Here is a 15098-nt window from a genome sequence, read left to right on the forward strand (position 1 = left end):
CTCGCATGAGCTCTGGCCTCTTGACCTTGGAAACCCAGCAGCAGCAGCAGCAGCAGCAGCGAACACCTCCTTAGAGGACCTGCTCTGTGCTGATGCCTATTTTGAGTGCTTTACCTGTATGAACTCACTCATCATCCCCAACAATAGCATATCTGTTTAACAGGCAAGAAAACTGAGGTACAGAGAGGTTAAGTAACCTGTCCGAGGTCACACAGCTTCTCCGTGGCTAAGCTCAGATTGAACTCAGAGAGCCCAGCTCCAGAACCCACACTCCTAACCACTGCACCAACTACTTGGAATCAAAGCTGTTCACGATCTGATCACAAAGCTCCCACACGCCCTTTGCTCCTGCGACACCGATTCTGCTCTTGAACCTGGTCACTCTGTTCAGGCTGTTTCCTCTGCCGTGACCCCCTCCCAGGCCTCTTCCCTGACCACCCTCAGCAGCTGCTGTGGGGCTGAGAGCCCTTCGAAGTGGCACGGCTTATTAGTCACAAGATACCTCTATCTGCAAGCGACGCACTGCTGAGTCGCCCACTAAATATGTAAACTACTAGGTTAAACTGCTGGGTTGGATAAAGCACATGCTTGCTCTAAAAATGAGATACATTTGGAACTTGACCAGACTTTCCTTATTGATTCATTCCCAGTTGGAGAGAAACAGAAGAGAGAATGGTTTTGTCCACCTCCAGAAAGACTCCAAAGGTGACCTGCTGGAGGAGGTTTACCCTTCTGGTCACATCACATCTCGGCACTGGCCCGCCCACTCACAGCTCCTGGGGAAACACCCACACCAGAGGTTCTCATCTACAGGTGCCATACACGGGTGAACAGGAACTGGACTGGACCCTACGAGACCACCTCGTCATCGCGCCGTGTGAAAATGGGGGGACAAGGCCTCTAAGGAAAGGAGGCTGACCCCAGGCAGAGTCAGAGGGTGGCAGACTCCCAATCCCAGCATGGCCCTGGAAGGTGCTAGGTGATGCTTGTCTTAAACAAAAGGGACTCATTCGTTTTCAAAGCTGAGGTTTCCCTCTGAGAGAGCCAGCCCACCTCCTTGTAGGTCCTCAGGTGCCCGGCCACCTCGTAGTAAATGGTCACAGATCCCACATCCTGGGCCATGGCCACACCTGTCTTGGGGTCGATGAGGAGAATGCTGTTGGCTGAGGAGCTCCAGGTCCCTGAGAGGCCTGGCAGAGAAGATTCTGACGTCACTCATTCCCACATCTGACATTCCAGCCCAACCCCACCTTGCCTGGATGACTGGGCCAGCCTCCTCATGGCCCCCCTCGACACCCTACAGGGAACCCCCTCATTGCTCCAACCTAGGACCCTGGCCCTCTGCCCTTACAGTGGGCTGCAGCCTTGCTCCTGCCACATGGCGCCACTGGCAGCTTCCACTGCCCAGTGCTCTGCACAGCTGTGGCTCCTACTTAGAATGACCCCCGGCCCCTCCTCCCACCCCCAGCACTGCCTTGCTGGCCTCTCTCAACCATCTCTGCATGACGTTTACCTGGCCCCCCTCGAGGATCTGGTTGCTCACCCTCCAGCCTTCCCCCAGGCCCACCTTCCCACTTGATGGCTAATCCCTTTCAGCAAACAGAAAGTAGGCATCAGCTCACAGTTGTCACCAGAAAACAGTTCTTAGTTAAAAGTGAATCACACTGTGCAATAAATCCAATTTAAAAACTCAACAACCACATTCTATTTATGGAAAATTATATTTGTTTTTCTTTAAAGGAAATATTTAATTTACTTTAAAATGAATTTAATTAAATAAAGACAGCCAATTAGAAAAAAAATGAAGTAAATAATTGTATGTGCAGTATGTGGATGTAGAAAAACCACATGGGTGGTATAAAAATGACTGAAATTTGGAAACTACTGAACTGGTCCCATATTCTTTACCTAAGTCTCCTAGGGGTGTGTAGTACAGTATGGTAGCCGCTAGGTGCCAAATTGGAAACCCTGGTGGTGTAGTGGTTAAGAGCTACAGCTGCTAACCAAAAGGTCGGCAGTTCGAATCTACCAGGTGCTCCTCGGGAACTCTATGGGGCAGTTCTACTCTGTCCTATAGGGTCGCTAGGAGTCGGAATCGACTCAGCGGCAACAGGTTTGGTTCGGGGTTGGAGTTACCCAAATAAAATTAAATAAAAAAAAAATTCAGTTCCTCATCTGCATTAGCCATAGTCAAGTGATCAACAGTTAGTGGACACCTTACTACAATGTAGCTACAGGACACTCCCACGACACCAGAAAATTATATTGGACACTGGAGTCCCTGGGTGGGGCTAACAGTTATGTGCTCAGCTGCTAGCTGAAAGATTGGAGGTTAAAATCTACCCAGAGGCACCTCGAAAGAAAGCCCTGGCAATCTACTTTGGAAAAATCAGTCACTACAAACCATATGGAGCACAGCTCTACTCTGACACACATGGGTGCACCATGAGTTTGAATCAGCTCGACAGCAACTGGATTTTTACTCTAGAGCAGGGATCAGCAAATGGTTTCTACAAAAGGCCAGACAGTAAATATCTTGGGCTTTGGGGTCCTGTGGTCTCTGCTGCTACTTCTCAACTCTGCTGTTGTAGTGGGAAAACAGCCACTGACAATACATAAATGGATGGGCATGGCTGTGTGCCAATAAAACTTTATTTGTAAAACCAGGTGTAGGCCAAATCTGGCCTGTGAATGATAGATTCTGGACCCATGTTCTAGAGCATCATCCAGGTTCTGGTTGCTGCGATAAGGCACTGACCACCCCTGCCCCCCAGGGAGCCCACTCCTGCCTGCGGAAGTGCTAAGGATGAAAAAGGCGTCCCTCGCCAGTATCTGTCTTACCTTCTGAGCTGATGAGTGCAGCACCCAGGCAGAGGATATCCCCCACCCACACAGCTCCAGGCAGCTCCGGGGAGATGGCCTGCAGTACAGGCAACGGGACAAAGTCGGCAAGGCCTGCGTGCTCCGTGTCCCGCACGCTGAGCAGTGTCAGGCCGACACTGATGGTGCGGACGACACAGGTGTTGTTGGTGGTGCCCTTCCCGACCTGCACAAAGTCGTCTCTAGGCAGAATGAAGACAAGGAGCTCAGTCTCAGGGAAGAAGCCCCAGATCCAGCGGAAAAAACACCGTCCAGGTCCTCTGAGGAGTGAAGCTGTTAGCTAAGTTCCTAGATGTCACTCCGACTCACCTTTACCAAACAGCTGCTCCTGATAAGGGGTGACCACCCATCATCATCAGGACAGAACCCACAGTCCTTACCTGGGAACTGCTGGCATTCTCATCGCCATACTCCAGAAGAGAAAGCCAAGGCCAGTGAGGAAAGTGATCTACAAAGTGCTTTTTACTCTCTTTCCCACCAGGGGGTTACTACATGCCAGGAAGGCAATACAGTGCAGTGGTTAGAGGACAGGCTGCCCACCACTGTACGATTTGACAAAGTCATACAGACCCTCTGCCATTTCTTTATCTGTGTTGCTGTTGGTAGGCGCCCTCGAGTCAGCCCCCGACTCGTGGAGACCCATGTACAACAGAACAAAACACTACCCAGTCCTGCACCATCCCTTTATGACTGGTTGCAGATCGGACCATTGTGACCCACAGGGTTTTCACTGGCTGACTTTCGGAGGTAGCTCACCAGGCCTTTCTTCCTACTCTGTCTTAATCTGGAAGCTCCACTGAAACCTATTCAGCACCATAGCAACATGCAAGCCTCCAGTGGCACATGGGTGGTGACTGTGCCTGAGGTGTACTGGCCAGGAATCGAACCTGGGTCTCCTTCATCTACAAAACAGGGTAATAATGGTACCTGTGTCCCAGGTTTGCTGTGAGTATTAAATGAGGTTAGTAGCTATAATACAGTACATGGCACCGAGTAAGTGCTCAGTCAACATTAGCTGAAGTTCTTGTGGTGGAAGGCCTGGCTGGATGGGGAGGTGGTGGGCTGGGGGTTGGGGTCCCCGATTCGCCAATCTCCCTGATCGTGTCTTCAGGCTCCAGAGCCCTGGCGTGGTCTTCTATGGAACAGGTGCTCCTACCGCAAAAGGGCCACAGTGACTTGTGTGTGCAGCTGAGGGGCTGGGAGAGCCTGGCCCCATTTCCCCCAGGACTGCCTATATCCCAGATGGACAGACAGGCAACAGCGTGTGCAGTAGTCTCCCAGTTTACCAAAAGCCCTCATGGCCATTATCTCAGTTGATGGCCCTGGGGACAAGGCCACATTTCCCACACGACAGGTACGGAAACAGGGTGGAGAGGTGACCTGCCTTGCTCAAGCTCACAGGTCCACGAAGGGGCCCTGAGCCAGGTCTGGCTCTGACCTTGGATGTGTTCAGCGATAGAGGGAACACATCTGTTGCAGGGCCTGTGGGAAGCCCAAGTTGGACCTGGTCACTGGTACCTGGACACAGTGTTTCCTGGGGCCCCTTCCCTCAAACCTCACTTCTTCCTGGGACTGATACTGGTCAGTCTTCCTTTAGAGCAGAGGTTCTCAGCCTTTAGTACATGTCAGAATCACCTGGAAGCCTTGTGAAAACAGACTGCAGGGCCCTGAGAATAAGCATTTCAAACAGTTCGGAGGGCCCAGGCTGAAGCCAACACTCTTTCCTTCACTCTCGAGACCACCCTTCTCTCCTCACATTAGGACTGCAGCCGCACCTGTATTTCAAAGAGTCTGTCAAAAAGAACTGCACTTGGAGTCAGGTGGAACCTAGAGTTCAAGCCCACTTCTCGGCTGTGTGGCCTTGGGCAAGTGACCTTACCTCTCTGAACCTCTACAAATGGACTACAGCAAGGAGTCCATGAGCTGTCACGTGGAAAGGCTTGGCACACGGCAGGCCCCAGTTCATGCTGGATTCCTCCCTTGCTCACTTGAAGATGTGTGCCTTCACACATACGTGACCCTTTGGCTTTGCTGCAGAAATCAGCATCACCCACACCCTACCTGTTAGTTGCAAAGTTGAGGACCGAATTGTGGGCGTGGAAGACGTCTCCAGAGTTATCGTGGAAGTGGACAGTGAAGGTCACAGTCATTCCCAAAGGCAGGGCTGCCAGAGCCTCCTTGCTGTGGGTGTGCAGGACAGGGCTCATGGACATCCTCAGGTAAGAAACAGGGGCCACCTACAGGGAGAGGAGCACCACAATGCTGCCTCTGCACTGGGAACCGGCCTCCCCAGAAACCACCTCCCACAGCACGGGGCTGCGGCTGCATTTGCTCGCTCCCAGAGTGGCCCTACCTAGCAACAAGGCTCACCCTCCCAGGACAGTGGGGATAGCCCGCAACGAGAAAACCCAACACGAGTGAGTCACAGTTCAGGCTGAAACGTTAGAAGACTGTTCATTACTTGCATCGCCAAGAATCAACCCCCTGTGCTTCAAAGGCTCAGTCTCTTAGGGAACCTGCACTTTAGGCTTATAAAGCAGAGACCGTGCCCTCAGATGCAGACACAGCGCTCCCTGTGGGCCACCCCACGCCTGCTGGTGCCCCAAGCAAGGGTACACCTGGGCGGGGCAACGGGGAAGGGCGGGAAGGGGTGCTTGCCACATCCCACAAACCTGAGCTCCATAAACGGCAAACTTGATTCTGACTCCATTAAAGCCTGTCCTTGGCCAACTGCTAGTCCCCCAAAGTATGCACGTCTATGACAAAGTTCCATGGCACCGTGTCTGGTACACAGCTGGTGCTCAATAAATGTTGAGAAAGGATGAGCAGTCAGCCACTTTCACTTAAGAACTAGAGTGGGGGGCTCCCTGCCAGGCACCTACTGGGAATAAGATTTTCCTTTAAGGAATTTGGCCTGGAAGCCAGGCAGAGTCTAAAAATTAGTGATAGTGTATTTTCTCTGTCATCTAGGATTCAGAAAGAGGCTATGATAAAATATGAAAAGAAAACGCTGCTCCAGGATAAACCCCAGGATTCAGCCCAGTGATGCCCAGCTCACTCTCCAGGAGAAAGCCTCCATAACTAAGGAGCACAGGAGGGCGGAGGGGCCGCAAGGGGTGCTGTGCTGCAATGGGAAAGACACAACTTGGGTTCGAATCCACAAGTTCCTTCTACTCCGAGTCTCCGTCTTCTTGTCTGTAAAACGGGGAAATACCACCTAGTTCCCAATGTTGTAATGAGGATTACATGGGATCCTGTATGTGAGGGACCAGGCATGTCCACTAAATGCTCTTGAGAACTATCAAGTTCCAGGCATGAGGAGGCAAGTAGTAGGGCCCATCAGCCAGCAGTGATAGTGTTAGTGGGCAGCCCTGGTGGACAGAGCTCTGGTCTGCAAGTCTGAGCTCTGCAATCTTGGGCCAATCATGGATCCCACTGGGCCTCAGTTTCCCCATCTATGAAATAAAAAAGTTGGAATAAATAATCTCCAGGGAGCTTCAGCACTGACAGTCAGAAGACACTGTAACATTTTATCTAGGACCTCTGGCCCTGAACTGGTCTGAAATAAATTCCTGCATACAATTTCTTAGCTGGCTGGTGAATATATTCATTTTTACACTTGCAAGGGGATAAATATTACCTCAGTACTATGGCTTATTACTCCAAGGAGGAAGACAATACTATCCCACCTTTACGGCAACAATGATGGTTTGGTTGGCCCCAAAAGGCTCTTGAGCAATCACTTCAACTGTGGATGTCCCAATCATGGATCCTGACACCAAGAAGCCTTTCTCGTCAACGTGCACAACAGGAACCTTCTCGGGCCCATCCAGAACGTGGTAGCTTAGAGACGCTGCACCATCCCTTGGGAACACAAAGCAGACCCGTTTTTACAGAAGGCAGGAGTGGGTCCAGGGAGGGGCCGAGACCCACCGCACACGGTCTGATGCCTGTGGTTCACCCTCTGGCTTCCGACTTGCTCCTGGGAGAAGAAAGCCCTCTTGGCCCACTGTGTACCAGGACCATGCGCTGCCAGTCTGCCTGCAGCCTCATCAGTCGCCAAGGAAAACCTAATTTGGAAAATCAATGGTTCAAGCAGAACATCGCTTCTCACTCTCCAAGAGCAGTGCCTACCACGGGCTGGTTGGTAAGGGAGGGAAGGGCCAGGAAGGCTGAGTTTTTCTTATCAGCTACATGGGATATTCATCATAAAAGATGGCTTCTGTGGTAAACTGTGTTTGATTTACTGAGATAAAGCAGCCTGATGTACTGGAAAGACGGTGAGACTTTGACAGAACCTGATGCCGGCCCCAGATGTCCCTTCCAACAGCTATGTCCTTTTAGGCCCAGTGCTTTGCCTCTTGGCCTCAGTTTCCTCCACTGTGAAAGGGCAACAATGGCCCTGCCCTGTTCTATTTCCACGGGCTGTTCACAGGATAAAACAAGCTACTCTTTAAGTGGTTTGTAAACTGTATGGCTATTGTACACTGGGTAGGAAACAAATTATACGGTATTTTATACTCTTACATTTTCATTCATGTTATAAACAACAGGAAAGGACTCCAGCTCCCAGGGCTACCCTTCTCTCTCTGCCCCAACCCCACAGACCCTCTCCAGATGGCTTTAAGCAAATCTATTTTTTTATTTCCTCTGCCTGGACTTTCTTGCCCTTTTTAGCTCCTCTCCTTTTAGCCTGGTGAACTCCTATTCATCCTTAAAGACCCAGTTCAAGCATCTCCATCTGTGATGTCTTCCCTAAATCCACGAGTGAAGGGCCCTTCTTTGGGCTCTGGCCTGAACATTATCCCTTGTTTTCTTACAGCCCTTCTCATCTTATACTCCTGTCTTCTCCATTAGTCTCCTCAAGGCCACCATATGTCATTCTTCTCTGTGTTTCCAGAGCCTACCATAGAGCCTGGCATTTAATTTTGGTTGAATGAGTATTGTGTGTGCGTTTAATGCAACATATAAGTGATCCTATGGTCCAGATATTCCCCCACTTTGCAACCATGGCTCTAATACAAGTACATAACCACCAAAGGCATCCCCTTTGAATCAAAGACTGGAGTTGTCTGCAGACGTGCTTTAACACAGGGGTTCTCAAACATTAATGTGCACACCTATCACCTGGGGATCTTGTTAAAATGCAGGCCTCCATTCTGTAGGTCTGGGGTGGTCCCAAGATTTGCATTTTAACATCTCCCAGGTGATGCTGCTGCTTCTGGTCCACGGATCATGCTTTGGTTGGCAAGTCATGAAAACACAGGGGCATTTGAAAAATTTAACACTTTCACGTTGGTGCTTTTTTCCCTTTTAAATACCGAATGTTAGCAGCTAGCGTTAAAATGCTTCTAGGCTCTGGGGAGGAGAAGAGGGATGGCAGGGAGACGGGATGTGGAGGAGCAGAGGGAGTCAGCGGGGCAGAGAAGCATGCAGAAGGGCAACCACTTGAAACGCGGCCCCAGGAAGATGCACAATTCACTACAGCATCGCGGCCCTGACAACTCTGACAAATGAGCTGTCGGATGCAAGCACAGCTCCCCAGCCTTGTGGAGAGCAGGGACTGAGTCACATACCTGTTTGTCTGAAGCTTTGTAAATGAGTTGGGTGACATTAATATTTGTTCTGCTTCTATTTCGGGATTCAGCAGCAGCAGCTTTTCAAAGACCTAGAAGAGAAGGCAAGTTTTATTCCCTATGAGTCCCTGGCTGGTGCGAACAGTTAATGCTGTTGGCTGCTAAGTCGAAGGTTGGTGATTTGAGTCCACCCAGAGGTGCTTCAGAAGAAAGGCCTGGCGATCTATTTTCAAATAATCAGCCACTGAAAACCCTACGGAGCACAGTTCTGCTCTGATGCACATGGGGGCGCCATGAGTCCGGGTCGACTCGAGGCAACTGCTTTACTGGTTTTATTTCCTGTGATACATCAGAGTCAGGTCCAGGTATCTCTGCCTTCCCTCCTAGCAGTGAGAGCCAAGGCGGGGACCATGGATGAGAAAAACTGTCGTGAGCTACCACCTGTTGGTAGCTGGTGACTTGACTGTCAGGGCTGACCTTTAAAAAAAAAAAGAGCAAAAACAAAACCTGCTGCTGTCAAGTCGATTCTGACTCCTAGCGACCCTATAGGGCAGAGTAGAACTGCCTCATAGTGTTTCCAAGGAGCGGATGGTGGATTTGAACTGCTGAGCTTTTGGTTAGCAACTGCAGCAGGCCATAGCTCTTAACCACTGCGCCACCAGAGCTCCAAGGTCAAAGGCACGGTGAGAAAATGCAGGCAGCCTCGTGCTGTATACCCACACAGGAGTGCTTCATGGAGCCAGAAATGCACGCCTCTCTTGCTCATGGTTGCAGGGCTGTGTTTGCCAGGCGTGGAGGAAGGCAGCAGGCGGAATGGCCCAGGGCCTTGCTCAGCTGTCACCATACGCACCATTCAACGTTCCTTTCTCTCATCCAGGCCTCCTGTTCCTTCCTGTTCGTATCTCAGAACAATTCCCCATTCACGATCTCAGCCCTTTATCTCTACCCCCACCCCCATGCTCTGGTAGGACCAGCACAGATGGGGTGGGAGATCAGTCTAGCAGATGATAAGCCTGATAACTGCACGATTTAAGCCGATCCTGTCACGCCCAGGTGCTCCCAGCCCTCAGTGGCTCCCAGAGCCCACATCCTAGCACTCGCCTGGGGAACTCCAGGCCCTTCTCTGCATGCACCCTAATTTGCCTGTTACCCTTTTAAGAACTTCTGGGGATGCCAGAAGCCTTGGCATCTAAGCCTGTCTCAGGGGCAGTTCCATGCTGGGCAGCTGTGGCTGTATTTCAAGGTCCCCGCAGGCTTCTGACCAGACCAGCTGGATCCTAAGGGCCTGAGCCCCCGGGCCAGCATCTAGTATCTCTAAACTGACAAATGCTGTCCAGGAAGAAAGTGGACTGACTCCCCTCCTTCCCAGGCCCGCCATGCTCTGGATTTCATCATCTGTACAATGGGTCTACAGCTAATAACCCTAGCCGTACCCATCTCAGAAGAGTCGTGGGGTTCACATGACACAGTGGGTGGAGGTGCTTCCTAGACAGCGAATGATAAACAGACTCTGGGAGCTGGAGGAAGTTTTGGTGCCAGCTGAGTCCAGGGCAAACTCAGATGCCAGCTTCAGTTCAGCAGGCAACGTCCAAGAGTGAAGATGCCTCACAGATTTTGACTCTGACATACTTACTGCGTAGTGGCTACATTCACAAAAACATACGTGCTTCTTATTTTTAAACACGTATTGTCTGCTGTCCCTTTTTTGGCGTGGTTGAAGGCACAGGAGATAGCTCACTTTCCTGTTAACACTGCTATAGGAAAAGCAACAGTGCAGGCACCAAGGTACATGGCAACTGATATTCGGCCTCCCTCTCAGGAAGACAACAGGGAACAGTGGGGACTGGGGCAAACTAGAGCACACAGCCCTATTTAAAGAGGAGGCTACCACTCATCTCTGGCTGATTTTGCCATCTGACAAAAAGCCATCTTTCAAGACAAGCTGCATATTCAATTTTTATGCAAAATCTTCCTATTTTTAAATGTTGCCAATAAAAAATGTTTAAAAGCACTATGTGAGCCAAATATGACACATCTGTGGGCTAGATCCAGCTTCTCTAGTTTCTGATTTACTCCAACTCCATCTGCTGTCAGGTAGGGAAACTGAGGAACAAAAATGCTAAGTGAGGTCACAGAATTTGGAAGCTGCAAAGTCCCATCTTTAATTCCCTGATGTGTGCCAGAACTTACTTTATTTTTAACCTGGAAGAATATGCATGTGTGTGTCTGCACGTATGTATGCGTGTGTTTAGGCAGGGGTTGGCGTGACAAGCAGTTGTTTCTTTCTTTTAAAATTTGCTCTTTACCTCTGATAGAGTCCCCGGGTGGTGCGAACAGTTAACACATTTGCTGCTAACTGAAAGGTTGGCAGTTTGAGTCTCCCTCGGAAGAAAGCCCTGGCAGTCTACTTCTGAAAAGTCAGCTATTGAAAACCCCACAGAGCACAGTTCTCCTCTGACACACATGGGCTTGCCATGAGTCACGGTCAACGTGACGGCAACTGGTTTTACTGGTTATCTCTGACTGAGTTTTTGCCTGAGTTAGAGGTGCTTTCTTTCTTTTTGAAGGGGCGACTTGAAACCGCTTCTTCTCTCAGGACACTTAGGGACTACGTTCCATTTTTCTTTGCAATTTAGGAGGATCCAAGGGTTACTGAATCCCAGATTAGTGGAATGAGGCCCTTGATGCTAAAAATGCTCTTCAGAGCCACTGTGCCCACTTCCCATTTCACAGACAGGGCCCAGAGGGGCAGGGGAGGGTGTCCGAAGTCAGCCTTGGTAGCTGGGGGAGTGACCCAGGGGTTAAGCACTGGTTGGAGGACAGGGCTGGGCACCGTGTTCCAACTGTAGCCAGTCTGTGTGGCTTAACAGGCTGCCCCACAAGGCTTAGTTTCCCCATCTTCAAAACGATTGCCTCAACGCCCATCAGGATGCCCATACAGGGCACTTGAGGCCTTCCCAGCCCGGCCTGCTCCACAATCTTGAGCAGGTCACTTCACCTCTGTGCCTGCGGCTCACTGTCCAGTGGCAGCACTGCCTCACAGTGTCACGTGAGGGTGACATGCATTAATGTGGGGAAGACCAGAAGGGCATGCCTGCCCTATTAAGTGCTACGTCAGTATTTGCTAAATAAACACAGATTATTAAATTAATGACCCAGCACAGATTTTTCCAGCTTCTTCCTATCCTTAAGGTACCCAAGACTCTAAGATCAGAATTATTGATTTTTGGAGGCCTCTGGGCCTTTGCACATGCTGTTCCCTCTGCCTGGCCTGCTGGTCAACCCGTCCCATTCCTCATGACCAGCACAAACATCGCCTTCTCTGTGAGGCCTTCAGCCAGCCCAGTCCTGGGCTCGCACAGCACCTTACACACTCCCAGGTCCCCACACCCAGGCTCACCACATTGTGATCGATCTCCACTGGCTGGCTAAGGATGCCTCGGGGCACAAACATGCCCTATTTCCCATCAGCACCCTAGCCCTCCCGGCTGGTTCACCAAAGGGCTGATGTAGCTGCCCAGCCCTGTGAGGAGACAGCCCTGGCACTTGCCCTCCCACTTACTTGCGGCCTTTCTCTGCCCATCTGGCCTTTACCTGGATTTGGATCTCATCAGAGAGCTCCTTGGCGAGGCCGTGCAGCTGCCCAGCTATGGGGTCCAGAGCCTTGACCACCACCTTCAGCCCAGTCCGGCCTTTCACTCGGCCATGCACGTTCATGGCGAAGTTGTACTGCGATGGGAGCTGGAGCGATGCCTAGGACAGAGGCCAAACATGCTGTCAGGAAGGGCCCGGCTCCCTGCACCCTGAGGAGACAGAGCCTGATAGCAGCCCCAGACTCTATCAGCCCCCAGGTCTGACAGCCACCTGCCTGCGGTCAGCACAGGGCAGTGCAGGCTAGTCACCCCAGCACGAGAGCAGCACACCCCACGCTGCATTTCACGATGTCCACGGGTGCATTTGGAAAAGCAGACCCACTGTCTTTACAGTGGGAATTCTCAGAGCCTTGAATGCAGTAGGGTGGGTTATGAATCACCAAGAGGGATGTTAGGCTTTGTAGTATTTCTAAAACAATGCACAGAATGACCCTGTGACATTCTAGTCCTTTCCTGACTTCCCCACAAGGCTGTTGCTTTTGCTGCTTTCTGTTTGGTCCTCTGTCATGCTTAGCAAGAGCCCCTTTTGTTATGGGGTGTCCATTAACTACACTGCTGGTGTGCCTGGAAAAGCAATGCGGGAAAGCACCCCAGGCGCAGGGGGCCCATGGGTAGGGCGACAAAGAGGCAATCATCTTATACTAGGCTACACTAGGGCTGACTTTAGGAGACCTGTCCTGTGCCTGCCCTGCTCCCAAGGCTTCCACCCTCACTGTCCACGGATAAAGCAAGGAGGCTCCCCGAACCAGCCTTCCATCTGTGGTCCTGTGTGGCAAGGCCGAGCCAGTGTTGTAGCTTGCAGTCACAGACCCAGCTCCCCACCCCGGGTCTGTGCTGACTGTGTGGCTCTGGACAAGTCCTGTCCCACCTCTGGGCTTCAGTTAACACACAGAGGGGCTTGGCAGGTTCCCCATAGCCCCCGTTCCCCGAGACTCCAAAGATGCTCAAGACCCCCATGAGGTCTAAGGGGAGGGGAGTTTGGATGAGCTTTGGGGTAAAACTGGATAAAATCCCAAGCCGCCAGACACCATCTCAAAAGCGAGTCAGAAGACCAAGACCCTGTGACATTCTAGAACTTTCCTGGCTTCCCCGCATGGCTTTTATTTTTGCTGCCTTCTGGGGTGCTGGGGAGACCATACTCCTAGACATGATCAGGACCTAAAGCCAAGGAAGTGACTAAGTAATGGGGAGTATGGGGCAGCATTTGGGAGAACAGAGTCTGTGTGAGCCCCAAGAGAGGAGGAAGGGTTCCAATGACAGCTGGGCACAAGGTGCAGACCCTGTGCATGGAGATGTGAAGAGAGACCCTGGCCAGAGATGCAGGGCGGGGGAACTCTGGGCGGTCGGTAGCTACCTCGTGGTGCCGTCCCCGGATGTCCAGGATATCCCGTTTGGTGACAGACCAGTGGAAGGTCAGGCCTGGCACAGCATTGCCAAAGGAGAATGGGTTCTGGCTGCTGGTGATCCCAGTGATGTAGACGGGCATCTGGGGGGAGAAGTCAGGCCCTATGACCCCAAGGCAGGAGCCCTCCCCGAATCTATGCCAGGAGTACCCCAGAGCCCTGGGGTCCCGCCTGAATGGTCTCTCCACAGCCTGTCCCTTCAAGGTCTGGAAGCTGAGCCCAATTCCTCCCCAACGAGAGAAGGGCATGGCACAGGTCGGGGAAGAAGAAATACCAGATGATCACACCAAGGGCAGGACTAGCCTATCTCCTGCCACGGGTGTGCCTCGCCAGGGCAGGGAGCCCCATTCTGGACCCAATCCCAAGAGCTCAGGCAGCACAATGCACCCTTCCCAGCGGTCCCTCTTTGCCCAGCCTAACAGGTAGTCCCTGCACATGTGGGTGGGGATTACCAGCACCCACCAGAGTGCACGTGGGGAGACCACGTAGCCGAAGGTAAAACTAACTGGGAGCCAGACTGCCTGGGCGCATGCCTAGTTCCATTACCCAGTAGCTGGGTGGCTTGGGCAAGCACCTGGACATTTCTACTGCCAACTCCCTCCTCTGTAATGTGGAGGGGATGCCGATGCTGACCCCGTGGCTGTCATGAACACAAAATGAACACAGAAAGCACTCAGGACAGCAAACGTTCTACAGATGCTAGCTCCAGTTACGTGACAGGTGCTGGTCTCAGTGTGGGAAGGCGACAGTCTGGTAGAAAAGGAGGTGTTAGTAACCACCCAGACGTCAAATGTGTAAGAGAGAAATGTTATGAATTAAAGAAGCTTTGAGCTGCAACAGCGGAGAACAGAGAGAAGGTGTCCATTGGGTCTGGAGCAGGAAGTTCTGGGAAGGCTCCCTTTAGGAGCCCCACAGCTACACAGGGGTTTAGCATCAATAGCTCATATGCAAGTTCAAGGTGGAACTGCAGAAACTTAACACATGCCCATGAGAGCCAAAATCTGATCTTTAGTATAAATGTCGCCTGAATTCAGAGACCATCTCAAGAACAAATTTGACACACTGAACACTAATGACCGAAGACCAGACGTGTTGTGGGATGACATCACAGACATCATACATGAAGAAAGCAATAGGTCATTAAAAAGAGAGTAAAGGAAGAGAAGACCAAAATGGATGTCAGAAGAGATTCTAAAACTTGCTCTTGAATGTTGAGAGCTACAGCAAACGGAAGAAATGATCAAGTGAAAGAGCTGAACAGAAGATTTCAAAGGGTTGCTCAAGAAGACAAAGTAAAGTATTATAATGACATGTGCAAATACCTGGAGTTAGAAAACCAAAAGAGAAGGAGAGGCTTGGCATTTCTCAAGCTGAAAGAACTGAAGAAAAAATTCAAGCCTCGAGTTGCCATATTAGAAGATTCTACGGGAAAAATACTGAATGATACAAGAGGCACCAAAAGAAGATGGAAGAAATATAGAATCACTGTATCAAAAAGAATCGGTCAACGTTCAGCCATTTCAGGAGGTAGCACATGATCAAGAACTGATGATACTGAAGGAAGAAGTCGAAGCTGTCCTGAAGGC

The 15098-nt window shown here is 51.0% G+C and overlaps 1 protein-coding gene across 1 annotated transcript in view; it reads right to left on the reverse strand.

The window, feature by feature from the left end:
• Positions 1 to 15098, reverse strand: part of NUP210 (nucleoporin 210) — a 110075-nt gene that overhangs the window by 10324 nt on the left and 84653 nt on the right. The window contains exons 27-33 of the mRNA XM_064274813.1: positions 13464 to 13595; positions 12051 to 12209; positions 8457 to 8548; positions 6570 to 6744; positions 4942 to 5117; positions 2842 to 3062; positions 1054 to 1190 (exon numbers count right to left, since the gene is read on the reverse strand). Coding sequence (XP_064130883.1) covers positions 1054 to 1190; positions 2842 to 3062; positions 4942 to 5117; positions 6570 to 6744; positions 8457 to 8548; positions 12051 to 12209; positions 13464 to 13595 — 1092 coding nt within the window. The remainder of the gene's footprint in view (positions 1 to 1053; positions 1191 to 2841; positions 3063 to 4941; positions 5118 to 6569; positions 6745 to 8456; positions 8549 to 12050; positions 12210 to 13463; positions 13596 to 15098) is intronic.

Source organism: Loxodonta africana, chromosome 22, assembly GCF_030014295.1.
Source record: "Loxodonta africana isolate mLoxAfr1 chromosome 22, mLoxAfr1.hap2, whole genome shotgun sequence".
Taxonomy (NCBI): Eukaryota; Metazoa; Chordata; class Mammalia; order Proboscidea; family Elephantidae; genus Loxodonta; species Loxodonta africana.